This window comes from Pseudorca crassidens, chromosome 15, assembly GCF_039906515.1.
Source record: "Pseudorca crassidens isolate mPseCra1 chromosome 15, mPseCra1.hap1, whole genome shotgun sequence".
NCBI lineage: Eukaryota > Metazoa > Chordata > Mammalia > Artiodactyla > Delphinidae > Pseudorca > Pseudorca crassidens.
In genome coordinates, this window is record NC_090310.1 from 88193910 (window position 1) to 88221494 (window position 27585).

At 51.5% G+C, this 27585-nt stretch overlaps 2 protein-coding genes across 5 annotated transcripts in view; one reads left to right on the forward strand and one right to left on the reverse strand.

Moving 5' to 3' along the window:
* The window catches only part of DIDO1 (death inducer-obliterator 1), a 51794-nt gene extending 31375 nt beyond the window's left edge, over positions 1–20419 (reverse strand). The window contains exons 1-3 of one of the 3 annotated variants that reach the window (XM_067708682.1): positions 20236–20419; positions 906–1080; positions 276–388 (exon numbers count right to left, since the gene is read on the reverse strand). The gene's annotated coding sequence lies outside the window, so the exon portion shown is untranslated. Of the gene's footprint in view, positions 1–275; positions 389–905; positions 1081–12639; positions 12795–20235 lie in introns of those variants that run through there. The other 2 variants (XM_067708684.1, XM_067708683.1) reach the window with 2 other exon arrangements.
* Positions 20420–20489: 70 nt separating this feature from the next.
* On the forward strand, positions 20490–26645 carry GID8 (GID complex subunit 8 homolog). 2 transcript variants are annotated; one of them, XM_067708687.1, is made up of 5 exons: positions 20490–20689; positions 23341–23470; positions 24379–24575; positions 24882–25079; positions 25840–26645. In XM_067708687.1, the coding sequence occupies exons 2-5, from the start codon at positions 23353–23355 to the stop codon at positions 26011–26013; spliced, it is 687 nt and encodes a 228-aa protein (XP_067564788.1). In that variant the 5' UTR covers positions 20490–20689; positions 23341–23352; the 3' UTR covers positions 26014–26645. The 2 variants fall into 2 exon arrangements, with proteins under 2 accessions (XP_067564788.1, XP_067564789.1); XM_067708688.1 differs by lacking the exon at positions 20490–20689 and adding an exon at positions 21083–21329.
* The last annotated feature ends 940 nt before the right edge of the window (positions 26646–27585 follow it).

Consider the following 27585-nt stretch of genomic DNA (forward strand, 5'->3'; position numbering starts at 1 on the left):
ACGCTGCTGGAGGGATCACATGGAGATGGGGGATTCGGACCCTGAACCCTGCCCAGATTCCCGAGCCACGACTGTTGACACAAGATGGGCCCATTCAGCGCTGCGCGCAGGGTCTGCAGCAGCAGTCGATGCGGACGCTGAGAAAATACTGAGCCACACGGCACCTTTGGTGTGTATTTCTTCTCTCCTCTTTCTAACAGACTGTTTAAAGGGTCATGTCTGTGAAAACTTCACTCCTGTTTAAAATGAAAAAGCCTGAAAAAGATAGTATATACCTTGAGAATTTTTTCCCAAGCTGTGCAGGCTTCAATTACATTTAAATGCTAACGATGACTCAGGTTTTATGCCATGTTCCATCCCAGGGGAAGGACTAATACAGAATGAAAACCTTCAAACAGAAAATACACAAAATTAAACATCACACACAATTGAATTCTCTTTTTGGTTCCCACTAAGTATTGTCACCTCCCATTTCCGTGTCCAGGTCTGTAACTCCCCCACCCTGGGCCTAGGCCCACACTCTCCCAGGCCACTCGGAAGCTGCAGGAGTAGCTGTGACATCAGCACCTGTGCCACCAAGGACCACGCCACTGTCCTGGTCACCCAAGGCTTTCTGCAGGAAGGACTCTCCTCTACAAAATACAGTTCTCACCAGAGAGAATATAAAACGTCATCGTAAATGCACTAAAAAAACCACTCATGTAAAGATAAAGTAGTGCTCTGAATCAGATTCTTAACACACAATTAGACACTCTTCAAGAAATCTCGGGCTAAAGCTTAAACCATTTCAAACAAATACTAATGTTACATTAGTTTCTTTACATATAATGCCACTTCTGAAATAGAAAACATGACATCAAAACTTAAAATTGTGTTGCTGGCGTTTAACACTATTGCCACGTTACCTGCCCCACATGGAAGCTTGGGCGCTTCTTCCGACTTCCTAAAAACAACCAAAGCCTGGCCGATGCAACTGCAGGGTCCAAGGGAAGCGCCAAGCCCCGCAACACTGCTGCTGTCGGTCACTATTCACAGATTACAACGCAGATTATCTCGAGACTGTGATCACGGAGTAAGCTCCTAAAAGAAAACAACAAAATAGTTTAAAGATTTAAAGCAACTATAACTAAAATCATGTTTAAGGGAAAAAAAGGCATGAAACTTTCCAAACAATCTCTTATTTGAATGTACATTACGTGACCCACAAAGACATTCAGCGAGTCGACAAACAAAATCCACAAAACAAAGTCCCCTGCTTCCCTTAAGGACTTTTAAAGAAAGGAAGATACTTTGACTACACTCTGAAAGCAAGGGGCGGGCTGGACAGGCCTCGGCTGGCACACTGGTGGGGAGGAAGCTGGTGGGCAGAGGGCAGAGGCCTCAGTGGGAAGGAGAGTTTGAAAACTGATAATTGGTACCAGATGCTTTCCAATTACAATCTTACTTTTGAGATGGACCAAGGTCAATAAAAACCCAGAGACAAGAGAGAAAGGAACAAAACATGAAAACATGAACAAAAAAATTACACATGAAAAGTCATTATTTAGATTTTTTTTTTTTTTTTTTTTTTTTGCGGTACGCGGGCCTCTCCCTGTTGTGGTCTCTCCCGTTGTGGAGCACAGGCTCCGGACGCGCAGGAGGCTCAGCGGCCATGGCTCACGGGCCCAGCCGCTCCGCGGCATGTGGGATCTTCCCGGACCGGGGCACGAACCCCTGTCCCCTGCATCGGCAGGCAGACTCTCAACCACTGCGCCACCAGGGAAGCCCTAGAAATCCTTTTTTTAAAAAAAATCTATTTAATTTTTGGCTGCGTTGGTCTTTGCTGCTGCGCGTGGGTTTTCTCTAGTTGCAGCGAGCGGGGGTCTACTCTTCGTTGTGGTGCGTGGGCTTCTCATTGCGGTGGCTTCTCTTGTTGTGGAGCACAGGCTCTAGGCGCATGGCTTCAGTAGTTGTGGTATGCGGGCTCAGTAGTTGTGGCACGTGGGCTCAGTAGTTGTGGCTACTGAGTGGGCTCTAGAGCGCAGGCTCAGTAGTTGTTGCACATGGACTTAGTTGCTCCGCTGCATGTGGGATCTTAAGTTCCCTGACCAGGGATCGAACCCGTGTCCCCTGCCTTGGCAGGCGGATTCTTAACCACTGTGCCACCAAGGAAGCCCTAGAACACTATACCTATGTCATCCTTTTAGTTAAAAATCTAAGAGAGATTTCAGAGGACTAATGTTATGATTATTGAACATCACCGTGGTACAGCTCATCTACGTGTATTTACATATTTAAAGAACGTTTCTCCTCCTGTGCCCTCATTCAATCACGATACCTAGTTTGCTCCACAAACGTGTCTCTGTTTCTAGGTAAGTCCTCGATGTTAACATTTTAACACATTTCGCATTCTAGACCCAGGACTCCCTGCCCGCACCTCACCTCTTCCTCACCTCACACCAACTGCCTCCCCTGTAACTGTGGTCTCCTTGGTGACCTCAGAGCAAACATTCCGTCCCACCTCCTTTTAAAGAGATAGCGACCATCTCACTCTGGTCACCCCCGCCCCCCCCATGGCCACCACCTCTCTCACATGTGGTCAACCCATCTCAAAACGAGAAACTTCTCAGGAGAAACTGTTCACAACAGTGAACATTTATAAAAGCAAAGAAATTACGATGTTCTCAGGAATTAAAAAGTTTTTTCAATTTATGTTAATATGAACCCCCCCCCCAAAAAAAACCCCATGCCTCTGGATTTGAGTTCTGAATAATCAGAAAAGGAAAATCCAGTTATTTCTGTTAAGTGGAATGAAGTACTTTATTCAGAATAGATCATATCATTGTAGATAATCTGGTTCATTTTGGTTCATTTTTTTTTTTGATTTTACATTTGCAAGATCACTTTCATAATTTCTTCCCAGAAATTCTAATGTAAAATTTCAGGTCATGAAACAAAAACAAACCCCTATGATGAAGGCAAAAGTTAAAAAAGAAAAATTGTGTTATGCTCCTAACACAACTTAAAATGTGGGTCCACACACAACAGCAGGTCACCAAACGGTGGTCACACCATACTAGTAACAACGTTTCCCCAGAGGAAAAGAACGGTGGGCGGGCATCCCTGAAACTGGGAAAAAGAAAACCTGGAGGCGAACATAATGCACTGAGATAGTTTTATATCTTTACATTTCTAAGTGCAAATGTCCTCTCAGCTGAAAACTGCTCCATTTCCTAAGCAGACCTACGAATACCAACATGAAACCTTAGGTTCCCCCAGACCACCCAAGGGCAGGAAGCAGCCCACCACCTCCCAGGCAGCTCTCCAACTTTTTGCTGTTGAGGTCCCTTTATAAAGGGACCTCAGTTTTTAAAAACTGAGGACCCCAAAGAGCGGTTGCTTATGTGGGATATGTATTTCCAAAATTAAACCTGAGAAAGGCTTTCAGAATTGTGGATGTTCCCTGATACCACATCAAACCTCGACAGGCCGCATTTACATGAAAAGTAGTTGTGACACGAATCTGCAACCACGTCCATGAATGCTCCACACCTTCCTGGGTCGTAACGCACTCTGAAAACATCTTTTGCCTGTGTGCACGGTGGCCAGCTGGACACATGCAGAGTCCACACGCTGGCACATTTCATTAGACAACATGAGACGCATCTGTTAACGTTAGCGCCCATCTCCTGAAATGTCTTTCATTACTGGGAAGGCATCAAGCTCAGGGTGGCAGATAGAAGCTTTTCAAAATGCTAACTTTCGTTTAAAGCTGGAATTTTGTCATCAGTAACAAACATTGTCAGTTACTTTCCTCCAGTCTCACACTGTGCATCTTCGAGAAAATGCCTGCCACACACCACCTGGAAAAATGCAGTCCATCGGTGATGCTCTGCGGCCCCTGGCTGCAGGCCCCTCTGGCCCCTCAGGGGCGCTACCAGGAACCTCTGTGCCAGCAGTGCAAACGCCGACCCGGCAGGGCCGGCTCACGAGGCCGACTGTGACCCTGGACAGGGCTTCTGAGCTCTTAGCCTCCAAAGGGTTTCAAAACACACCGTTTCCGGTAGCTCAAGAACATGCTGGATACACGCCAAGCAGTCACACATATCCGCACTTCAGTGTCAGAGGAGAGGAAACATTTGCTTCCACAAAACTGTTCTAAAACCACCGCTTCATTTTCCCTTCAGACTATCCAACCCTTGAAAAACGTTAAGCTGCCAGAAGTGATTTTCTTTAGAGCAAAACCAAAAATACGCTCCCCAAACGTGAGTGATGCCCAACTCTACAACCACGTAAATCTGAAGGCTCCACTTCTACAAAGCTCGTGACGGGTAAGTAACCGCCTCTTACCCATTTGAAGATGTTTAGTTCTATGGACTGGAGACTAATTTCTCTGATACTTTAAAATATAATACATAACCACAATGAAGCTCCTATTTCCACAGCACAACAAACACAAGAAAACAGTTGCAGCTTCTCAAAAAGATAACACACAAGCGCACACCTGTCCTGCCCACCTAGCGGCAAAACAAGGTGGTCCTCCGAATCTCACACCCCCAAAACAATATTCAAAGCTAACAATTTTAATTTTGAAACAATTCTAACCTGCCGGTCACAATTTATATCCAATGCTACAACATAACCTCATTATTTCGGACTCTGCTAACTCAATTTATGGTTCTAACAGGCTGGGCCAAAGTTCACAGTTACTGATATTTCACGTTAAGAGTCTTCCGTCTCATGACGAATCCTTTGCTGGGGATGAGGAGGGACTGAGAAGATGCTGAAAGTTCTATGAAGTACTTAAAAACGCAAGCTTTCCCAATTAAAGCCTCTTTCACAATTCCGTTTTTATTAATGGGATAGTCACTAACGAGGGCACGTCCAGGAATTTGAGAGGACACACGACATTCTGCCGACCTGGCAGCGCTCCCTCTCAGCGACCCCACGCTACCCCACGCTCATCCTGACTCGACTGCACAAGTGGCACTGCAGTCCTTTAGGTGGCCAATCCAAAGTATGCTGCTTTCCAAGTAACACTGTCATTATTAAAATTCCACTGAAGCAAAAGGACCCACAGCACGGTGAGCTTCTCAAGCAGTAACTACAGAGAGAAATCTAGGAACCACCTGCTGTTCAAAATTTCTTAGGTGTTTTTGCTTTACAGGTCTGTGCAGACAAAAAGTAAAACTTGTTGCTTAAAAGCTCGCCAGGACTGGTGCCTCGGCCAAGCTCTGGTGAGGCCGGGACCCCAGCTCCCCCATTGCGGGTGGGCAGTGGGCACTCTGGTTTCTCTCTATCCACTTCCTAGTGAAAACACAGGCTTGTGACCTCGGTGGGCAGCTCTCCAAAAGCGCTTCAGGAACAACCAGCAGAGCCACCTGAATGCGTCCAGGTTAAGGTGGAGGAAACGAGGCTCTCCCTGTTCTCTACGAAACCACTTGCTACCTTGGATGGACTCCTGCTGTGGTCTGCACGTTTGTGCCCTCGGAGCCCTCCTGAATGGGATACCTGCCCTGGAAAAGAGGCCCCAGAGCTCACCTGGCCCTGCCACCGGGACCCAACTGCCCCGGCATCCTGACCTTGGGCCTCCCGCCTTCAGAGCTGCGAGCAATCAAGTCCACTGTGCAAAAGCTCCCAGTCTGTGGTCCTTGCCATGGCAGCCCGAGGGGACTGAGGCAGCTCCCTCTTGTCTCTCAAGGAACAAGAAAACATGGCTTCAGACACTGGCAAGGGACTATCTGAATCCTACACCCTGGGGTTGGTGCCTGTAAGACAAGGCTCCTGCCAGGGTCTTAGGGCCCCTCTGAACTGCACAGGCTCTTGTTCTCACGGAGTCTGCAAGATGGGGCAGGTCTGGCTAAATATCCAGGACAACACTGGGATGGGCCCCCAAGAGGGAGCCTCCCCTCTCCTTCCCCAACCAAGACAGAGGGTGTGACTGTGAGGCGGGAGGGGGGGAGGGTCACAGACGGGACCCTGGGCACAGTAAGTCGCTCCCCAGGACAGTCAGCCCTGCTGGGCACCTCAGGGGCTGCTTCCTAGGGACCCTGATCCTCCAGCTCCGCCCCCCTAACTGCTCACCCTATCGCTTTCATATCCGCAATGGTCTGTCTGGGCCCCGAGTGCACCCGGGCTGGCTACTCCCTTCCAGCGCCCACGGGGGCACTGCTGCCAGATCCCCGTGTCACCCGTAGCACCCAGTGCAGGCCCGGCGCACCGTGTCTCACTGCAGCAAGAGCTGTTGGTAAGGATCCGGTGAGAGGCTGTGGGTGAGGACAGCCTACGATAAAGGCAAAATGCCACCCACCGTTCCCTCAGGCCGCAAGACCCTTGGGGCCTCCTCACCCAGAGCGCACCCCGGCTGTACTCTAGGGCTCTGGTTCCAGGCGGTCCACTTTGAGGGGGACGTGTGCACTGAACCCTCTTCACTAGGGACCACAAACTAGCCAGATATTCCACGTTTTTCCCAAAAAGCAAGAACGTGGTTGAGGGCCCCCTGAAAACACTGCCTATCTTAAAAGTAACCCATTTCCCCAGGTGTTACAAGTTCAGAGTCAACTGCCTTTTTAAATTCCCATTTCTCAACAACAAGAGCATTTCTAACCATGACCCAGAGCAGAGGTTCTCAAAGTGTGGCCCCCGGGCCTTTCAGGAGGGCCCCTCCAAGGGCAAACTATTTGCACAACACTAAGGGCACGGATGTGGTGGTTTCTCAGAAGCCAAATGACAGAGATAGGACGAAGGAGACAAGAGAATCTGGCTACTGTCGCTTAAGCCAGACGTTCTGGAGAGCTGCAAAACCCTAGGACAACACTACCTTTCTCATTAAATTGTTTTTGTTTTGGAACATAGTTCCCATAAAGTGTCATTTATGTTATTATTTTTAAGTAAGTAAATTTAAATGTCTCTCTTTTTTTTTTCTTTCTGCGGTACACGGGCCTCTCACTGTTGTGGCCTCTCCCGTTGTGGAGCACAGGCTCCGGACGCGCAGGCTCAGCGGCCATGGCTCACGGGCCCAGCCACTCCGCAGCATGTGGGATCTTCCCGGACCGGGGCACGAACCCACGTCCCCTGCATCAGCAGGCGGACTCTCAACCACTGCGCCACCAGGGAAGCCCCTAAATGTCTCATTTTTAATGCCAAATATGGGAAATATCAATAGATACAACGTAAACAATAGCCCTCTGGGGTCCTTGTTAATTTTAGGTGTAAAGGGGTCAGTCTGAGAATGGCCACCACCACAGACTTGACACTACTGGCAACGTCAAGGGGCTGCTCTTGATGGGCCGTGACAGTGACGCTCCAGGAGGCTGCTCTCCCAGACCCTCCCCACCTCTCCTCGGATGAGAAGGCACCAATTACGAAACTGCAGCATTCAGAGGGACTGCCACCTAAGTCCAAAGAGAAAATGGTTGGAGAAAAAAACCAAAGGCCTGCTGCTGCCTCACAAGTATCTGCTTCATGAGTGGAGCTGCATCTCATGCCACAGGCCAAGGGGCAAAAATAATGCTTGGAGACCTTGGAAATGCAGAAGTCAAGAATTAAACTGTATACTTGAGCTGGAATCCTCCTTTCTTTCTCTGAGATTAGAAGAGGCCAATGTCTAGCTTTGGGGGGCAGTGGGGAAGGTCCAAGCTTAAATAAAGCAGTTATTAAATAAAAACAGGATTTTCTGTACTGATTTTTACAGATCCATGCAGAGCTCAACTTGAGGCAGCTTCCCCAACTCCTGCCCACTGCCCGGGTGGGGAAAGTGCAGAAGAAAGCCACCTTACTACTAAAAACACAAATACTGTTTAAATTACAATCTAACAAACCTGAAGAGTCAATGGCTAGCACTGACCTAGCCCTGTGTCCATGGGGCACGGGGGGCATCTCAGGGGTACCACTCCTTGTGCCGGCTCAGCATCCCCAGTCCTGACCAAGGCAGCCACCAGTGTCCTCCTCTGCTGACCACAGCATGACCACACCCACACACTAACAAGTAGGGTAAGTCCTCTGATAAGCAGACAGGGGGCTGAGAGGCTCAAGGGGCAGCACCACGGAAGAAGGCAGGCTTCACACCAGGGTGTCCCTGCCTTCAACCCCAACTGCAAACCTAACAGCTAGGTGTGCTGCCCAGGGAAATGGGGACAACTGTGAAACTCCATCGTGTCAAGTGCCAGTCAGATTATGATAAATAGCCTGTGTCATTTATTAAAATGACAATGTCTGCTGGTGAGTAGTTGGGAAAACAGGCCCTCACAGGAGAATCTGCAAATATCTACAAAGAGCCCCTTCCATGCTCGGCACAGAGCAGGCAGCACCTCTGTTCCACCCGGCCAGGTGGGACTGCTTCACTGTGACCTGCCAGGGATAACTAGGGAAGTGCAGGTGCGTTTATAAGGGCGCTCCCAGCATGCCTTTTTTTTTTTTTTTTTTTAAACTAAGGGACACAAACCAATGTCCATCACCAGGAGACCAGTTTGAGAAAAACCCAGAAACAGCCATGTGATGCAATTCTTTAAGACTGTAATTAAAGGATGATGAACTCTACAGCCCCTGCCATGGAAAGAGCCCCACACCCTTGAGCGAAGCTAGCAGGTAACAGTTCCCAGCACATCCTGACCCCCCCATCCCACCCCAACCAAGTTCACAAACACATCCACAGCTGTAACTGGGCTTCCAAATGGTGCCATTTCTGGGGTTTCTGCTTTCTTTCTATCCTTTCATATTTTATATCCTTTCTTTATATCCTAATTTTCTCTCTCTATAAACTTATTTTTGCAACCCAAACACCGTACAGCTATCTTTACATTGGGGAGGAAACCTCATTTACCTTCCTGTTGTAAAGGTGTATTAAATACCTCTGGAGTGTCTCTATCAGCATATGAAAAACAAAACCATAGCACCTAAGTTTGACACTCAAGAGAGAAACATCTGCTTTACAAATTACAAACAAGATAATCACACCTACTAAGTAGTTTTTACAATCATGGCTACAACAATTCTTATTAAAATGCGTACAATTACCTATTCAACTTCACATAACAACTTACCCTCAAAATTAGAGGTGACCTTTGAACAACGCAGGAACTGGACTCCCATCCAATTCCTGTGTTTAACTTGGCTTCCGTGTACCGCAGATTGTGTAGTACTGTAGTTACTACTGGAAAAAGTCCCTGCGTAAGTGTAACCAGACAGTTCAAACCCATGTTGTTCAAGGGTCAACCATACTACTCAAAAAATAAAATGAAGAGAACAGTATGGAGGTTCCTTAAAACACTAGAGCTGCCACATGATCCAGCAACCCCACTCCTGGGCATGTATCTGGAGAAAACTAATTTGAAAAGATACATGCACCGCAATGTTCACTGCAGCACTATTCACAATAGCCAAGACATGGAAGCAACCTAAATGTCCACTGATGGATGAAATGGATAAAGAAGATGTGGTTAATGTATACATCAAAACATTACCCAGCTATAAAAAAGAATGAAACGCCATTTGCAGCAACATAGATGGACCCAGAGATTATTATACTAAATGAAATCAGAGAAAGACTAATATATATCACTTATATGTGGAATCTAAAAAAATTTACATAAATGAACTTACTTATAACAAAACAGAAATAGACTCAGGCGTAGAAAACAAAGTTTATCCCACTGCCCGCATGCTCGGGCAGGGGGATAAAATAGAGTTTGGAATTAAAAAAAAAAAAGAGGCCTAAGCAAGAGACTCCAGGAAGTGTGGGCACTTAAGATCAAGGGAGCTCAATGTAGACCGTTAGGCCTCCTCCTTCCCAAATAGTACATGTCCATTAACTGTTAATCACAGAGCCTTTGCAGTGGAATTAACACACATCATTTGATGCTGGCCCTAAAGAGAGTAACATTAGGTTTCCACTGTACCTGACGCCACCATTTAAATAAGAAAAAATGCAAAAGGGACTGTTTAAGGAACGTTTTTCTTAAAGGACTTCCTGAAGCCACCAGGTGTATGAGAAATCAGGCCTCTACTGGACGGGACCCAAGGACAACAGTGAGCTGACCTGTAAACATTCAACCTTGGCTCTGTAAGAGCCAAATGCAAGTCACTTGGGAGCTTGCAACACGTGTATAAAAAAGGTAAAACACATCATGTTAACAGAAATAAAAAACAATCAGGACCTGGAACATCTGGGAAACACACACTAAAAAGACCCAGTCCGCGGGCTGCCAGGGAAGGGGCTCCAAGCCAATAAGGCACCCTGTGGTCAGTCACAGAGACTTCCAGCATCAACAGCAGGACCCACAACTCCACCGCCAAAAAGAAAACGGGAGCCAAGTCCCCACTCCAAACCCTCCCTTCCTCACCAAGAAGACAAACCCCATCCACACGAAGGGCCACCTGAAGCACTGGGCGCCCCGTGTCCAAGCCCCAGTGACACAGTTCCTCAACAAGCCATTGTGATGCTCACACACGCATACATGGTCACCGCCGGTAACAGCAGACAATCAGGGGAGCGGCCAACTGCCCAACTTTTCATTCTACCCTTTCTTATCAGAGCATAACTCGCTTCGCCTGAAACAGCCTGAATTTAATCGAATACTAATAGAAGACAGTTCTCGGTGGAAAATCAGTAGTAAATTAAAGATACACCTTAGTCCTAAACTCACTGTTAACGTAAGCCTGCAAGAACATGGGCAGCTAGGAAACAGAAGGTGCTCAGGAAATGCATTAGGCAGAATGCTTCACAACAGGGTTGTGGCTGGGCCTCCCCAGGTGACACCTGAGACGTCTGCCGTGTTAAGATGGGAAGGTAGAGGACTAGACGTGGAGACGTATATGTTCAATACATGCCACCCTCAAGTGCCAAAAAGGGGCCCCAGGCTCCAGGGACATGGCTGCCGACCCTCACAGGTCCCCATTACACACGTCTCCAGGGCTGGGAAGGCCACCTTTCTGGTCCCTGCTACAACCAGGGTGCTTGGCACACAGGATGTAATAAATATTTGTTGAATACAACGAGAAATCGTTCTAAAGGTCACAGATCTTATTTCCTTAAAACCCATGGCTAAGATATGGGGATACGTGCCTGATTCACTTTGTTATAAAGCAGAAACTAACAAACCATCGTAAAGCAACTATACTCCAATAAAGATGTTGAAAAAAAAGTCCATGGCTAAAGCACCTTTCTTGGAAACATGAAGCCAGGGACTACGTAGCTCTGGGGAAATCATGGAACATTTGTCTGGGGTTGGCCCAACGGCCCGGTTAGAACCCAGCTCTGCGATCTTGGGCAAGCTCCTTAAAGGTGCTTTGGCTTCTTGGAGGTTAGAACAGGTACAGAAGCATCCTACTCACTGAGACGAATTAGCACACATCAACTGCCCAGAACAGGGTCAACCTTGGTGGAATGCCCACTGTGAGCTGTTGCTGGTGCCAAGTGGAGGCTCAGCTTCCCGCTTACCAAGCTATGGGTAATGAGCTTATGTGAGCACAATGAAAAGATCTCAGTATCCGCCCTTCCCTCCTGCAAAATACCCAAGTACATGAGGTTCAAATCTCATTCCACCAATGTGCAAATTATATGGATATTATCTAAGGCCAAAACACGAATTAAAGAGTATCTTCAACTTAGCTCAGGTGCTGTCGTTCTAAGGTCCTAACTCTAAGGTCACTGACTGAAGTGCTGGATTCAGAGCAGAAAACCTGCCCTGACCTCCAGAGTTTCCCAACCTGGCGGGGGAGCAACCGAGGGGGAAAGAAAAGTGAGCAAATGAGGGCGTGGGATCTGAGCCCCAAAGACGTGAGCCCGTCTTTGGTGAGCCCGGCCGGGCACACCTCCGGTGGAAGGTGAATGTTGCCCCTTTCTACTCTGAGGTTGACCAAAAGATAAGATATAACACAAATTTGTGTCCTACATCAAATCGACACGTCGCACAATAAAAGCTAAAAATCCGTATTTTATGGCTAGGCACACACTCTTTAAAAGAGTGAAACAGATTTTCTGAAGGCCTTTTTTGCTTCCTATAGCATCAAATATCACACAACTATCGAAATGTTATTCTTTACAGGAATAGTCGACCAGAAACCAAAACCATCAAGCGAAATAAAAGCAAAAAGAACCACACTTAAAAAAAAAAAACCAGAATGAAACTTCATCTCCTTTAAGGTGTCCAGAGCAACTACACACTTGATAAAAAACAAAAAACGGAGGGGGGGATTCAATCCTACGTTACACAGTTACTTGAAACAGAATCACTTCCTCCACGCACCAGCAGCGAGACCAGGAACTTCTAGGAAAAAGCATCGCCCTCCTCCTGCACTGCCGCTGGGGGGGTCACCGGGCGGCGTCCTGCTCGCGCACCTCTCAAGTCGTCCACACCGTAACCCAGCCCCCAGGACACGCCCGCGGCGGGCGGACCGGGCCGGACCCCGCGGAGTGGACCCTGCCCGGCAGCCCCGGCGCCCCCCGACACCGCCCCCCCGCTCCTGCCCACGGCCCGCGCGTCCCTCCCCCCTCCCCTCGCCCTCCCCGCGGCCGCCGCCATCTTCTCAGCTCGACAGAGCGCGGCTGGGCGCGGGCCCTGCGGCGCCGAGCGGGCCGGGCTCGGGCGCCGCCACCCCCGCCCGTCCCTATGCGGCCTCGCAGCGGCCGACCCTCCGCCCGGCGCCCCGGCCGCCACTCACTGCGCGGGCCGCAGGCCTCCAAGATTTCGCAGCCATTTCCTCCGAGCGCCTCAGAGTGGGCGGGCGGGGTCGACGCCGGCCACCGAGATGCGGGGGGTAGAGGGGCCGCCCGCGCTGAGCGAATAGAAGACGCCGGCCACCGAGACGCGGCGGGTAGAGGAGCCGGCCGCGCGCCGAGAACAGCGTCCCCGCGCGGCTGGCGGAGGAAGGAGCCCGGCCCAGGCCCCGCTCCTGCCCTGCGCCGCGCTGTTCCCGAGCCATAGGGCCAAAGCTGAGAGCAGAGGCGGCGCGGCTCCAGTCGGCTGGCCACCCCGGGCCCCAAAAGGGGCCGGGAAGAGGATGGAGGAGCAAGGCGCATCGCTCCTTTCCCACCAGACTGCGTTCCCAGCTTCTCTGGGACTCGAGCCCGCTCCCCACGGGCCAAAGAGCTCAGTGCCCGGGCCGCCCCCGCCTACTCAACCGGGCACACCTGCCCACGAGGGCTGCAGGGCACTTGTCCATCCCCAAATACTCAACAAACGGGCTTCAGAGGGGAAACACCTGCTACCTTGGGACAGTGGACAATGGCCCCCGAAGACAGTAACTCCCCGGCCGAGGGCCTTTGTCCCCATCGCTGCCGCTACAGCTCCCTGCTTCCACATTCCTTAGTAGCAGGAACCGCTGGGCAAAAAGCAGAAAAGTGCCCTGTGTGCAGTAAAGCTCCACCCGTGACTCTACAGAGGACTGCCAGGTGCTTCCGTGAGAACCAGGGGCCTGGGAGCAGGTGTGCTTCTAAATAAACGTCTCTGAAGATCACACGGCCTGCCAGGTTCGCAGACTGTCCGTTTTCTTCAAAGGAATCCAACACAGCTTGTTTCTGTTGATGTGATTCCATCAGGACTGCTTCCACGGCCTCTCCCAAGTATGAATCTTGCGCTCTTAGCATCTTGATTGTCTCCAGGTTTGCTCCAGATGGGTGTATGAGAAGTTCATAAACCAGACAGAGTTGGAACTGGCTTGAACCAACAGTGTGTAAGTGGGTAAGCTGTGTGTAACATGGGACTCATGCTGGGGTGCAGGGGAAGCTCACAGAAGGCCTCCCTGCAAAGGGCTCCCTAAATGGGAGTCGCAACGGGGAAACCCCACCCAGCCTCTTTAGCTGAAAATCTTTACATGAAGCAAACCCAGCAGTAATGTCTTTCTACAAGGTTTTAACTGGCTTGCAGCTTCGGGCGGGTGCTGGGACGCACGAAAGACACAGAGGACCGGGCTGCCAGTGGAACAGGAGGAAGCTCTGGGTGGAAAGCCCAGTGGACAGAAGGGAGGCCCAGAGGGGAAGCTCCGGCTGTATCACTGCAGTACTGGGGGGCTCAGGAGGGCTCTCGGGCAGCAAAGGAAAGGAAACCGTACCCCCACCAGCCCTGCAACTGCGCCTCCCTTTCTGATCTCCCAGCAGGAGCTAGCCCTGACCATGAGCCTCCAGGCTCAGGGGCACCTGCCACCTGTGGGAGGAGTCAGGCCCTCGCCCTTCTCCCACCTCTTCAGGTAACTCCAGCTCACCTGTTGTCACTCCTCACGGGAGCTGCTCTTCCCTGGTAAAAAAGGCATTTCTGGAACTTCAGTTTGGATACTTTTTAGTTGAAGTCTACTAGCTAAGGAATACCTTCTCCTAACAACCTTATACCCAGAGGAACAAACGGATTAAAAAGGAGTCTCCAGTTGTCTCAGATTCTTTCCTAAATACCCCAAATACACACAGAAAAATCCCGAAGCTCAGGGGACAGCACGAGTAGCTCAGAGGGCAGGGGGGAGCAGGGAGCTAAACAGGCTTCCAGGACTCAAGGGGGTTTCAGTCTTTGAGAAAATGTATGATTGGTGCTTGCCCAACGTGTGTGGACACCAGGTCCTGCCACCAATACCCATGGACAATTCGGAGGAAATTTATAAAAGCAGAAAAGCACATCTGGAAAAGTCAGCAATCCTTTTACAAGACCGCTTCCTGGCGTTCAGCCTCTTCTCACCCCTGAGTTAAAGCCTACTGGCAAGCTGGGTCCTGAGCAGAGCACCCCTCTCCTTGCAGTCAAGTGCAACCCTGAGAGACAAGGCAAAGTGCGTCTGGGCGAGGTGACAGCCAAGCAGCTTTATTGCTACTCCCATTTGGAATTCAAAGGCAAGCAAGCAAGCTAGCGCCCTCCCAGCAGGCAGGCAGAGAAGGGGCTGGGTAGTCAAGGTCTAGGGTGGGGCCACTGCCTGGCCCTGGGCAAGGTCCCCAGTGAACCTGGACCCAAACTCAGACCCAGGCCTGGGGCAGAGGAGAGATGCCAGGGAGGAGAGAAGAAGCCAGGGGGCAAAGTCAAGGTGGGACCCCCGTTAGCTCCTCCTCCCTAGCCTCGGCCAGCAGTTTGGAGGAAAACCCTCAGGGTTTCTTCAGAATAGCTACCGCAGGTGCCCTCTGACCCAGGGGTCATGGGCTGCAGGGCTCAGACGTCAGAACAACGCTTGTTACTCCTGCCTTTCAGGGTGGTTCCTGTAACTCTGAGACATCTACTTCTTCCCGTGAGTTTAGTGAAAAGTAAATAAAGTTAACTTCAGAAGAAATACTTTAAAAAGTATAAGGCATAAAAAGTGTATTTCTTTTCTGGTTCGTTTCATCTCTTAGCAGTCTCTAAAGGAACACACCAAATGAAAAAGCCAGAAAAATCAACGCCTTTCACAGATTTTGACAGAAAAGCAGTTTAGGAGTAAAGCAGAAACACCATTTGGTGTACTGGATCCACCACCGCACTGTGCCCAGATACACCATTTACCCTCATCACACCACAAAGTACGTAACAGGGAAAGGGAGAAACAAGCCCACAGATCTGAACCGAATTCCTAGGGCAGCTGGTGAGCAGGAACCTCCACAGGCTGGGAGAGAACAGTCAACTGAGACGGGAGGGCCCAGGGCAGGGCCGCTGACACCAGTCCTCGGCCCTCACCTGGCCGGTGGGGCCTCAGGGGCAGGCACACAGCGACAAATAGCTGTACCGCCTACAATTTAAGAGATTCGTTTTTTCTGAAAGAAAATACTTGAAAAGCGAAAGATAGTTGAAAGTCAGGTCTAACAGTGGCTTTCTGGATTTGTCCAAAAGAGAAAAAAATGTATAAATTCCTGCTCTTGCCTGGGTCACAAAAACAAAATGGTGAAAGAGAGAAAAGAGTATTTGAAAAAACTACCAACAAGAGTAACACAGGTTGAGCTATTAGGAATTTCAAAAGGATACCCAAAAGGTTTTATTCTGGGGTATCCCTGATTTCAATGAAATCAATACCCACAAATTACCCTTTTCAATACCAAAACAGTTTTGAGTTCCAAATTGAACCAACTGCTTCTGAAATTTAGAAACCCAAGGAGAAACAGGACCCCCAATCTGTCTACAGAAGGCAGGAGGACAAGAACATTGCCTTTTACAGCTGCACAGAAAAGTGACAAATCTTGGGAGTCTGTCAGACACACAAAATGCCTCTCGTTCAGTGGAAAGTAAAACATTTAAAAGAGTAAATATAAGAGGACTTTAAAGTCAAAAAAGAAAATCAATTTGGCGAGTGTTTTTTAAAAGAACGCGTGGGTATGGATTGAAAAAATGCCTCATCTTCATTCAGTGCTTCCGTCTCCCAAGTCAGACATGTGATCAGAACTGGGCTCACGCAAAAACAAAACCACCAAAACCAACAGAAACCAGAAACCCCTCAAAGCATATACAGATATACAGCTACGCACGGGTACGCTATAGGCGTTTATATATACACGTGCATGTGTCTGTATGGATCTCCGATGTGTGCATCAAAGCCCTAACCAGCCAGGTGTGAAGGGAAGGGTCAAATTCAGCAGAGACAGTCTGCGAGCAGCGCACTGACTGGTAGCCTTGTGAGCACGCTGCCTGTGCCCCTCCGTCCGGCCCCCACCCCACCCCAAGCGGTTCAGGTGGCACCGTGCTGGACTCAATTTACGTTACAACCTCTGCAGGAGTTAAAAGGTCAAGAAAACTATTACTCTAAAATATTACTTTACCCATTCAAAGAAACTTATGACGAAACCAGTGCTTTCTGATTTAGTGATATAATCGAGAAAGGGAAATACAATCCCGCAAGGAGGGGGAAGGCGACCACCTCAGACCCCATTACACGTGCTTCACAGGGTCTTGAATACATGCAGCAGAACTAAACAGTCACAACAGTCTTCCTTCTTCCAACAGCTTCACAGAGAAACTGAAGACAAGATACCGTGTGAAGCTAAGGCTATGGGAACTGACTTTTTGGAGTTTACTGCCCACTTGTGGTAACGATTCCCAGCAGCAACAATCAATCAGCTTATACCTTATCCTGAAGAATCAGGGTTGATTTGCCAAATCCCCTGGAAAGCAGAGCTCCAGCATGTAGGGGTTTGATTTTATGCTTTGAGGGTATGAGAATAAGACAGAAACGCCCTCCAAAATACTGCAATTCTGTAAAACATGGCTGATACCCAGGTTGTTGAACAGTCCAGGATTTTATTAAAGGAGCACTGTGTATTTTATTCTCAAAACGCATTTCCTTTTTTTTAATTTTTTTTTTTTTTTTTGCAGTACGCGGGCCTCTCACTGCTGTGGCCTCTCCCGTTGCGGAGCACAGGCTCCGGACGCGCAGGCTCAGCGGCCATGGCTCACAGGCCCAGCCGCTCCGCAGCATGTGGGATCTTCCCGGACCGGGGCACGAACCCGTGTCCCCTGCATCGGCAGGCGGACTCTCAACCACTGCGCCACCAGGGAAGCCCTGCACTTCCTTTTTTAAAAACTCTTGCCTGCTCTTTTAAAACTAATAAACCTTAACATCTCTCTTTAAAGAACTGCTGATCTGTGAATCACTACCTTGTACATCTGGAACATATAATATTGTACATCAACTATACCTCAATTAAAAAAAAAAAGAAAACCAATTACAAAAAGAGAGAAAAAAGAACTGTTAATCTGTCAGAATGAAACTCTCCATCAGGGCTTGGAGAAGAGCAGAAGCTCTGGGCCCCTGCCTTCCTATCACGAAGTCAGTCAACCACCCCAAGGGGCTGAAATCTTGGTCAACCTGCTCACTGCCCCAGATGATGACCAACGTGGCCCTGCACCCCCAGCTGCTTCCTGCTCCCCGCTCCCCTGTTGCATGCGGGTGTCTTCAGGGCTCGGCCCAGGCCGTCTCTCTTTTCACTGCGTACTCTTCATCCGGGGCCTCACGCCCTCCTGGCCGTGCGGCTGTCCTTTACTATCCACTAGTCTGTTCCCCTAACCTCTCCACTAGATGCCTCAAACGCACTGCAAAGCCTAACGCATGCGAAACGAGCTCCTGACTTCTGAGCTCCCCGCTGATCCCAGCCCTCCTCTGGTGTCCCCATTCAGTGGCGGCCCGGCCCTGGGAACCCAAAGGCACAAGCCCGAAGCCCAGGGTTCTCTCCGACACACCGGCCTCCCCCTCAGCCATCAAACCCCATGGCTTTAGCATTTCCCGTGACCAAGTCCACCTGCGAGCTCCTCTGCACACATGCTGCAGGGCCCTAGGCGCCTCTCAGTGTTAGACACCCCACCCCATCTCAGCTCACCGCGATCTGACATCTTCCGCCTTCACCGGCTCACCGAACTTCTTGCCCTGTCACAAGGGCAGCTTTTGGTGAACATCAAGTGGCCCGCCCCAGCCAGTGGCTCTGCTGGAAGCTGCGCCCCGAGGCTCCTGGAGAGCCCGGCAGCAGCGCTCCGGCCCTTCCTCCCCACTCCTCCTCTCCACGGACTTCCTCCAAGTAATACGTTTACGGACTCTCACGGTGTCACCAAGAAACCTGCACTTCCAGCCTCATCGTTCCCTCCAGCGTTCCATGGTCCACCCTGGGCCCCTAACCACCCCTTCCCTCCTCCCATCTCACTCCTCACCCTGCTGGCTCTTCCTCAGTTGGCGCCACCATCGACCCCACCAACCAGGCTACACATCCGAGCGCCATTCTCGACTTCTTCCTCTGCTCTCACTCCACTGGGACTAACTTCCCATCCTTTGTCCTTTTTTGCTGAGACTGCTTCTAGCGAAGGTCCTCACCCTCACTCATCTATTCCTCCACATTCTCAGCAACTATCTACAGAACCCCTGCCACATACTAGCCGCTTCAGCTCTTATGAAGGTCATGTGTTGGTGGTGGTGAACTGTGACACACTAACAGGCATCAGTGACATAGAACGGTGTGCTGAAGGCAACGAAGGAATCGTTTAGGGACCACGTGAACATGAAGGGGTGGCACGACATCCTGCTTGTCGGGATGGTGTCCCCACTCCCAGGAGTTGGCCTCAGGAGCGCTGCACGCAGACCCAGCTCCTGAGAGCCCAGAGTCAGGGTAGGAGTGGTGAGTCTTTCAGCTGTGCTCACTCTACACAGGCAACTGGAGAGTTGCCGATGGGTGTGAAGAGGGAGCCAGGGACAAAGAGAGATGATCCTGCCTGAAGTGTGGGTTTCAAAAAGCAGCCGGTATCTAGACAGAATTCAGGCTGTGCAGGACCACTTCTGGGGGTGACGGGCCATTAAGCTATGACCCGCACAGAAGGTGCAGATGGACCTTCTTTAGAACTCTCTAGCCTCTTAGGGCACCAGATTTTTGCTCCCTTGAAAAGAATTTTTAAAATCTGCACCCCCTCGCCCATTATAAAGTTGACATCTAAAGTTGTTTATAGGATTAAGTACTTGAAGAGGATGTAATTACAGACATATACTGCATTTGCGTCTGCGTTTTAAATAGATTTGGTCAAAGCTCTGGACCTGCAGATTTAGCTCATTTGACTAACCCTAATGGGAAATATCCACAATTAGTCGTCACTGTCAAACCTATTTGCCAAATTCCACTTACTTTCTGCAAGAAGTCCCATACCACTTCCACGTTATTTAGTTCACTCCCCAGCAATCACAGGAAACCAACTAACCCCCGAATTCTAACTCAGGAGGGCACCGGACTTCATCCGATGGAGTAAAGGGCTGCCCCTCAATTTCCTTCCTGAAGGGTTCCAAAATCTTTTAACTTTACTCTCCAGAAACGGGAAAACGAGACCCTCATCTGAAGGAATCTGCACTCTTCTCCAGCAGACGGACAGTAATAACCAAATAAACGCGCAAATGACTTTCTGCGTCTCCGCGACCACCAGGTCCCGGCCGCAGCATCTCGGGGCCCTTGTCGCACAGGCCTGCAGTCCCCGCCCAACCCGAGCGCGGCTTAGGGATCACGGGCTGTAAAGACCACCAGGCCTGGGACTGCAGGGATCACGGGCGGGAAAAACCACTAGGCCCCGCGCCGCAGGGACCACAGGCGGAAAAGGCCCCCGGGTCCCCGGAAGGTTCCCCGAAGGCAGGCCCGTCCGGGTTGACTCAGGCGGCAGCGAGCGGGTGCGCGCTCCCCGCCGCGGTCGCGTGCCCAGGAACCTGCCCCAACCGTCGGAACCGAGAGCTCCCGCCGGCCGAGTTCGGGAGGCTCCTCCCGGGCCTGCGCGAAGGCGAGCACCGGGTTGGCAAGGACCCCGCCTCTGGGCTGCGCGGAGCACCGGCGCCTGTCCCCCCCTTCCCGCCCCATGCCCTCGGGCTCACACAAACGACTGGAGGGACGCTGGGACCTTAGCCTCCGACTCAGTCCAGATGTCGCCGTCCCGGCTCGAAGTTCCCCCACAACGACGCCTCCACGGCCGCCATCTTATCCAGAGGCGGCCAACGCCTTTTGACTCTCGCGCCAATCCGTAGAGCCAGGGCGCCGTGAGAGGAGTTCTGCGCAAGGACGGAAGCGGGAGTCCCGCGCTTCCGGGCGGCCGCCGCGACCCGCACCCTCGCGAGAGCCCTTGATTGGCTGTCGGCTTGCAATCTCGCGATTTCGCGGGAAGTGGCTGAGGGGGCGGCCGCCGGTGCGTCTGCCCTCCCGTTCCCCGCCTCCGCCGCGGCCCCCGCCTCTGCCTCCCCCTCCCCGGCGCCGCCACCGCCCCTTTCCCGCCCGGGCCGGCACCCCGAGCGGCCGCGGAGACCGCGCAGCGCGGCAGGCGGGATCCTCACGGTAAGATGGCCGCGGCGGGCCCAGGCGGTCGGGCGGAGCGTCCCCGCGAGAGCGCGGCGAAGCGGGGCGGGGAGGCGGAGGGTCAGGCAGGGGCCGGGGCCAGGGAGGGGTCGAGGCGGCCCGGGAAGGGGACGGGCCAGGCCGCGGGGGTGCGCCGACTGGCCGACCGCGCCGGGGGGCCTTCCGGGGTTGGGGGTCCGAGCAGGTGTCATCGGGCCGCGTTGTCCGGGGAGGCGGCGCCCTCGGGGTTTGCAGGTCCAAATGTCCCCTTCTCCTAAGGCGATGGAGCCCGAGCGCCGAGACTCGGTGTTTGTTGTTGACGAAGCGCGTTTCGAGGGAGGTCTGCACATTCCGAGGTGGCGCCTACTGGGAGGTGATAGTTCTCGACACGTCGCACAGGTGTCTCTGCGACGGGAACCGTTTCCACCCGGAACCGCGTCCGAGCAGAGGCTGAGCTGCAGAGGCCGGACGTTGCTCTTGCGAGCAAGTGTTCCTCGCCGTCCGCAATGGGATGTTAAATTATGTCTGTGGGATTTTTAACTGCTGAGTTCTTCCTGCACAAAACAGAATGAGACAGTTCTCCAAAGTTGTTACTTTTTCAAACGTCGCTCTGTCGTCCAGGACTGAGAATTTGATCTGAGTGAGTTACACCACTGGCGCGTAGCTTGGAGAGATGGGTCCTTGGGTGAGGGACAGCACATCTTGATTGTCTTAGGACAAGTGTTTTTCTGCGGATTAGAGTTGGGCATGGCATCCCCCCACGGACCGAGAACTTTGTCTTGTACCCCTTTGCTTCCCCACCTACACTCTCTCCCTGGGCGATCTTTGGCGAACTCGGCTTTCAGTCATTTTGTGGCGGATGTTTCCCTAATTGTTTCCAGCGCTGAGCTCAGGACCTGTAATCCAGGTGCCTGCTTGACTTCTCCAGCTGTGGGTCTGATAGCCCAAACTTGCCCGGCTCCTCAGACCTGTTCCTCTCCTCATTTGTGGCTCCATCCTGCAAGGTCTCAAGCTTGAAACCCCACCATGGTCCCTGAGTCTTCCGTTCTTTTATCCTTCCACGCTGGGTCCAGCAGCAAGGCGCCCTGGCTGCGTGCACAGAGTCTTGATGGGCTGTGCTCTGTGGCTCTTCTGCTGCCGTCCTCTCTTGTTTGGGTGGCTCCTCACTGGTATTCCTGCTCAGCTCTCACCACCCCACGGTCATCCCATGTCCACTGGGCACCAGAGCTGTCTTTTAATTTTTTTTAATTGGTTTGGCATGTGCTTTGCTATGTATAAAGTAATATCCACAACGTCTATGTCAGTTACAAAGGATAAAACTGACGTGGACGGTGGTGGGCTCACCACCCATCGCGAGAGCCCAGCTGGTGCTCCCAGGGCCCCCTTTCCTTGGTAACCATCTCCTGAGTTTCATGTCTCGTGCCCTTACTTAAAACAGTGGCAAAACGGTTTTGCTACGAACGTATGAGTGTATTTACTGCTAAGCAAGCATTGTACAGCTTGTCTTGCTTTTGTTCTTTACAAACCGCCGCACTGGGGTCTCCGCTGTGACTTGCTCTCTTCGTCCAGCTGGTTTCTAAGTCCCCCGTGTGGTCACATTCATTTATTTTACTTGCTTTAGTAAATCCTGTTTCGTGGATACAGTCACAGTCCCTTCTCAGTAGTTCTAAAATCCACATAACTCTGAAAACCAAAAGTTTTTGGTTTTCTTTTTAACCTATTAGATGGCAAAACCTCACCTGCCAAAGGCTGTTTAGTAGCTTCTGTTCCACTTGGTATGAGGCCTCATACGTTTCACTGAAGAAATCATATCTGCTTGTGGGGTGCTGCCCCACACCACAGAGGGGATGGCGTACGATACGTGGTCAAATGTGCAGATAGTCTTTGTGCAGCCTGGACAGTTCTGAAGTCCGAAACCCACCTGCCCCAAGGTTTTGGTCCTATGGGACTGTGGTCCTGTGAACCACAGTCCATTTGTCTGTGCTGCTGTTGGCTGAACATCTGGGTGATGGCTTCCATGTTGTCGCCATCCCGAGCAGTGTCTGTGGACAGGCTCGTCTGTGTCTGGGTCTCAGTCTCCAGGAGTAGAAGAGCCGGCTGTGAGGGGCACATGTGCGCAGCCTTGCAAAGCGATGCCAAGTGTTTTTGCTGTGCGGTCCGTTCTGACCGCAGGGTAAAGGGGTTCAGGAGAACTCCACGTCTTTGTGAACACTTGGTGTTGTCAGACCGCTTCATTTTTCTCAGTCTGAAGGGGGTGTGATGTGGGCTTCTCTGGAGAACACACATCGCAGCACGTGATTCTTCAGCCTGTACCTCTCGTGGCTGCCCTTCGTGCTTAGAGGGGAGTCCATCTAGATCCCCCTTGTCCTGTAGGGCCTTAATCGGACCCCAGCCGACCCTTGACCTCCTGGTCCTAAGACCCTTGGCTCTTCCTCTCGTTCATCCTACCTTCCAAACACCCCAACCTTCTCTTTGGTCCCTGAATCTGTGTTTGAGTCTCAGGCCCTTTGCATGTGCTGTTTTCCACATTTTAAGTATCTTCCCACTCCCCCTTTTACTTCCTGCTCTGTCGCCGTGTTTATGTCTGAAGTGATCGCAATTGTCATAGAATTCTTCACCGATTCTTAAAATATTACCTTTTTTCCCTGTAGAAATAAATCAGAATGAGTTATACAGAAAAACCCGATGAAATCACAAAGGATGAGTGGATGGAAAAGCTCAATAACTTACACGTCCAGCGAGCAGACATGAACCGTCTCATCATGAACTACTTGGTCACAGGTAAGGGGTGTGACGAGGGTGCTGCCCCTTGGACATCCTTATCCCTTTCTGTGCACACAGTCAGGACTTACTGAAGTTTTGTGGTGCACTTGTGTTCAGGCGTCATGAAAATGCAGTGTTCTTTTGATAAACTTGTAGTTACGGATTTAAAGAGATATCCTCTTCCGGAGATGAGATCATGATTCCGGGTCTCTGAGACCTAAGGAAAAAACCTGTTTCTTGGCCTTTGACGTTTTTGCAATTGATCAGCATAATTAAGAAAGTGCTGAAGTACGTTTAAAACCCAAGTAATTAACCTCTTCTGGCCAGTCTGGTAAATGATACTGGACTGTTTCTAGAAGATGTGTCCAACTCAAGAAAGGGGGAAGGGCATATGGAAGGAAACGCACATGCTCTGCGGCTAACACTCAGTCCTCCTTGACACTGGGAAGCAAAAGGGTAACTCTGTACGTGGTGAGAAAACCCACATGTTTCCAGAAAGTCAGTCTCCTTCCTGTGAGTTCCCAGTGGCCACCACCCCTCCCATCAGTCTCTGATGTTGAAGAGAATTGTAAACTCACTAAGAGTGGGAGTAGCCAGGGCCTTGCAGGCTGAGAGGGCCTTGCTTCCCCTGGAGCAGGTTGGCAGCTTCTCTGCACTGGGCCTGGACCGCAGCCCTCCACCAGCACCCGTCCTCACCTGGCTGGGAGGTTAGAGCGTTTGGGGTGTGGGGGGAAGGAAATGAAGTCCTACGTCTGCATTTCTGGGACATAACTGATAAGTCACAAAGGTATTAAACCCAGATCCCCAAGAAAGTGCGGTTATAGCAGAGGCTTTTTATTCAAGGCGGTGGGCTTTCTGGAGACAAAAGGGCTTTGCGTTGATGTCTTGCTGACCTTCCGAGCAGTGAGGATGGTTTTCATTTCCAGAGGGCTTTAAGGAAGCAGCAGAGAAGTTTCGGATGGAATCTGGGATCGAACCTAGTGTTGATCTAGAAACGCTCGACGAGCGAATCAAAATCCGGGAGATGATACTGGAAGGCCAGATTCCCGAGGCCATCGCACTGGTCAACAGCCTCCACCCGGAGCTTCTGGACACAAACCGCTATCTTTACTTCCACCTACAAGTGAGTCTGGTTTACGGATGCTTGACAAATTAAGGTTCTTTATGGGATTCAGAAGTAACGAGGCTAATTCGCCTTAATAGAACGTTGCTTTAATTGACGTGGGGAAGGGGTTAGAGTTAGCTGCTCTTCTGTGTATCTCAGAAGCTGTTTCTTGCTTTAAAAATGCAAATGTAATAACTCGGAGTTGCTAGACAACTCTGTCCTTTGAGAGGCCCTTTCCATGAGAAGCAGGCGCGACCGCGGGGGTGTCACTGGCCGAGTGGCCAGGCGCCTGGCGCTCACCCCGTCTGCCTGGGCCCCGACCAGCAACAGCACCTGATCGAGCTGATCCGCCAGCGGGAGACGGAGGCGGCGCTGGAGTTCGCACAGACCCAGCTGGCCGAGCAGGGCGAGGAGAGCCGGGAGTGCCTGACCGAGATGGAACGCACGCTGGCCCTGTTGGCCTTCGACAACCCCGAGGACTCGCCCTTCGGAGACCTGCTCAACATGATGCAGAGGCAGAAGGTGGGCGCCAGGCGGGTAGGAGGCTTCCGTCTGCATCCTCCACAGATGTTCACAGGATTTCCAAAGAAACGGGGCGGTGGGTGGGTGGTGTCGAACGGGACGGCGTTTCTGGCCGGGACGCTGCTGGGAGGGCCTCGGCTGTTCCCTAGCTGACACTTCCACTGTGTCACACCGGGAGCCCAGGGCGTCGCAGCTGTTACAAAGCAGGCAAGCCTCTTCGCCCATTTTTCTTGTTTATCTGAGCCTTCTTCCTGTATAGCTGGAGACTCGTAGGAGAGGGGTTTCAAGTACCTTTTGATTAAAAGCCCACACTTGCTTTGGACACTTTTGCGCGCCCTGTCGCAGCCTCTGTGTCCCCGCCGGCATGGTGGCTTCCCCGCCACCCTCCGCTCCCCTGGAATGAGAGTGTCCTTGGGGTCCACCTCAGGTGTCGTCCTGGGGCTCGTTAGGCTGGAACCGGTCCCACCCCCACCCTGGTCTGCCCTCTCTGCCAGGCCCCTCGTGCCCAGCTTCTGGCATGTCACTGCCGTCCAGGCCGGATGTGATATCTGCTGACCACACTGCGAGCTCCTCTGGACAAGTAGTGTGCTTTACATCCTCTGGAGTGCCTGACGGTCACGGGCTTTATGTTTGTTAAATAAGTAACCAGCTTCTCACATAAAATTGGTTTCTAGGACGCACGAAATGCATCTTGTGATGGACCCCTTTTGCGGGCGCTCTGCGTGTGTGGTGGTGTTTATTGGCTGCCTTTATTTTCTAGGTGTGGAGTGAAGTGAACCAAGCTGTCCTGGATTATGAAAATCGTGAGTCAACACCCAAGCTGGCAAAGTTACTGAAACTACTCCTTTGGGCTCAGAATGAGCTGGACCAGAAGAAAGTCAAATATCCCAAAATGACAGACCTCAGCAAAGGCGTGATCGAGGAGCCCAAGTAGAGTCTGGGCAGGGGCCCCATTTCACCGCCGGGCCGGCAGAGCACCGTCTGGGACTGAAGATTTTTACGGCAGCAGAGAACTCTTTCCTCCCCCCTTTTACTTTTTTTTTTTTGACCCAGAATCTTTTCAGAAGGGAAAAGTAGCCCTTTTAAGTGCTGGAGAACGTGCGGTGAAAGACACCGTCTCCTCCGGAAGGCTGGTGAGGACCACAGCATGGCCTGACCTCCGTGCTCTGGGCGTCTCGGCTCCCAAGGCGCCGCATCTTAGGGACACTGGTCCACCCCGCGGCCGCCGCCCAGAGCACCGGGGCAGCACTGATGGCCGTCTTGCTCTCTGTTTGTGTCTGGACAGACAGCGCATCCTCATCTTCCCACATCTCGGCTGGCCTTCGTGTAGAAGTATTTCCTTCCCCCCTTGGTTTTTGGTTTGTTTTTGTTTTTTCATAGGAAAGACTATATAAATTTGTAAATCCCAATTCAAAGACTTCTTTCGTGTGCGGGTCCTGAGTTTGATTTTTTTCCCTTTTGGTCGGGGTTGTGTGGCTTTGGGCAAGATAAGTGCGTGCGTGCGTGTGTATATGAGGGGCGGGCTGTGTGTTTTTTAAATTTTTAAATATATATTTTGGTGCTGTACGTGGTGAGAGACTCTTTCCTAGTGGATCAATGAACCATCTCTCCTGGGCAGTTATGTTAAAAATAAAGGTTTCTCTTTAATTTCAAGAATGACCAAAATGGTCTCTCAAAAGTTTTCATCATCTCCAGCACACCTTTTGCTTCTGGGGCTGGCTTCCCCATGTGACGGCAGTGACACCGTCTAGTATCTGCAGCTGGAGAGACGGGTGACTGCGCCGCGGCGTGTGCCGTACTTCAGCATCTCTCACGCTGTCAGCCAGTGCTGTGCCTGTCCTGCTTCTGTGCCCTCATATCTGTCCCCTGCCCGGCACCCAGTGCGGTCGGTGATACCCAGATGCAGGCTCGGGTGTTGGGCTTTGTGGCAGGTGGCCTGGGGCGCCGGTGCTGGAAGGGGTTCTGTGGATTGTTGCAGAGCTGCCGGCCCCTGGGCGAGGTGGTGGAGGTGGGGGTGGACGGAGCCCCAGCACGCAGAGCTCTTGGGGCTGGGGGCTCCTGTGCACCCTCTGGTGGGAGCGCCCACGTGGCTGAGACTCAGTTCTCCCTCGTCTGAGCCCTTGTGCAGGGTGGGCTGTGCTGGCCTCCGGGCTCGATGGAGAGAAATGCCATCAGCAGCCGAATCTGGGGAGCCCGTGGGCCTGGATGCATAGTGAAGCAGGTCCTCGGGGAGGTCGGGGCTCTGCCTCCGACCCCCCGAGTGTTTGTCCTGAAGCGTCTGTGGCACCAGCCCCTCCCTCCACTTGGCACTCGCTTTCGACCTGCACTTGAGTCTGCGGGGTCACTGGTCTTCAGCGGGTACAGCTTCAGGCGGGATTTTCCTTCCCCAGGCGGTTGTGTAATTCAGTCACGGGCGCAAAGGCAAATAGACCACTCAGGCCCTAGACTGGCCCTTCATGCTGCCCTTTGGACCTTGTGAGGGTTGGGCGGGTGGGGTGTCCTTACC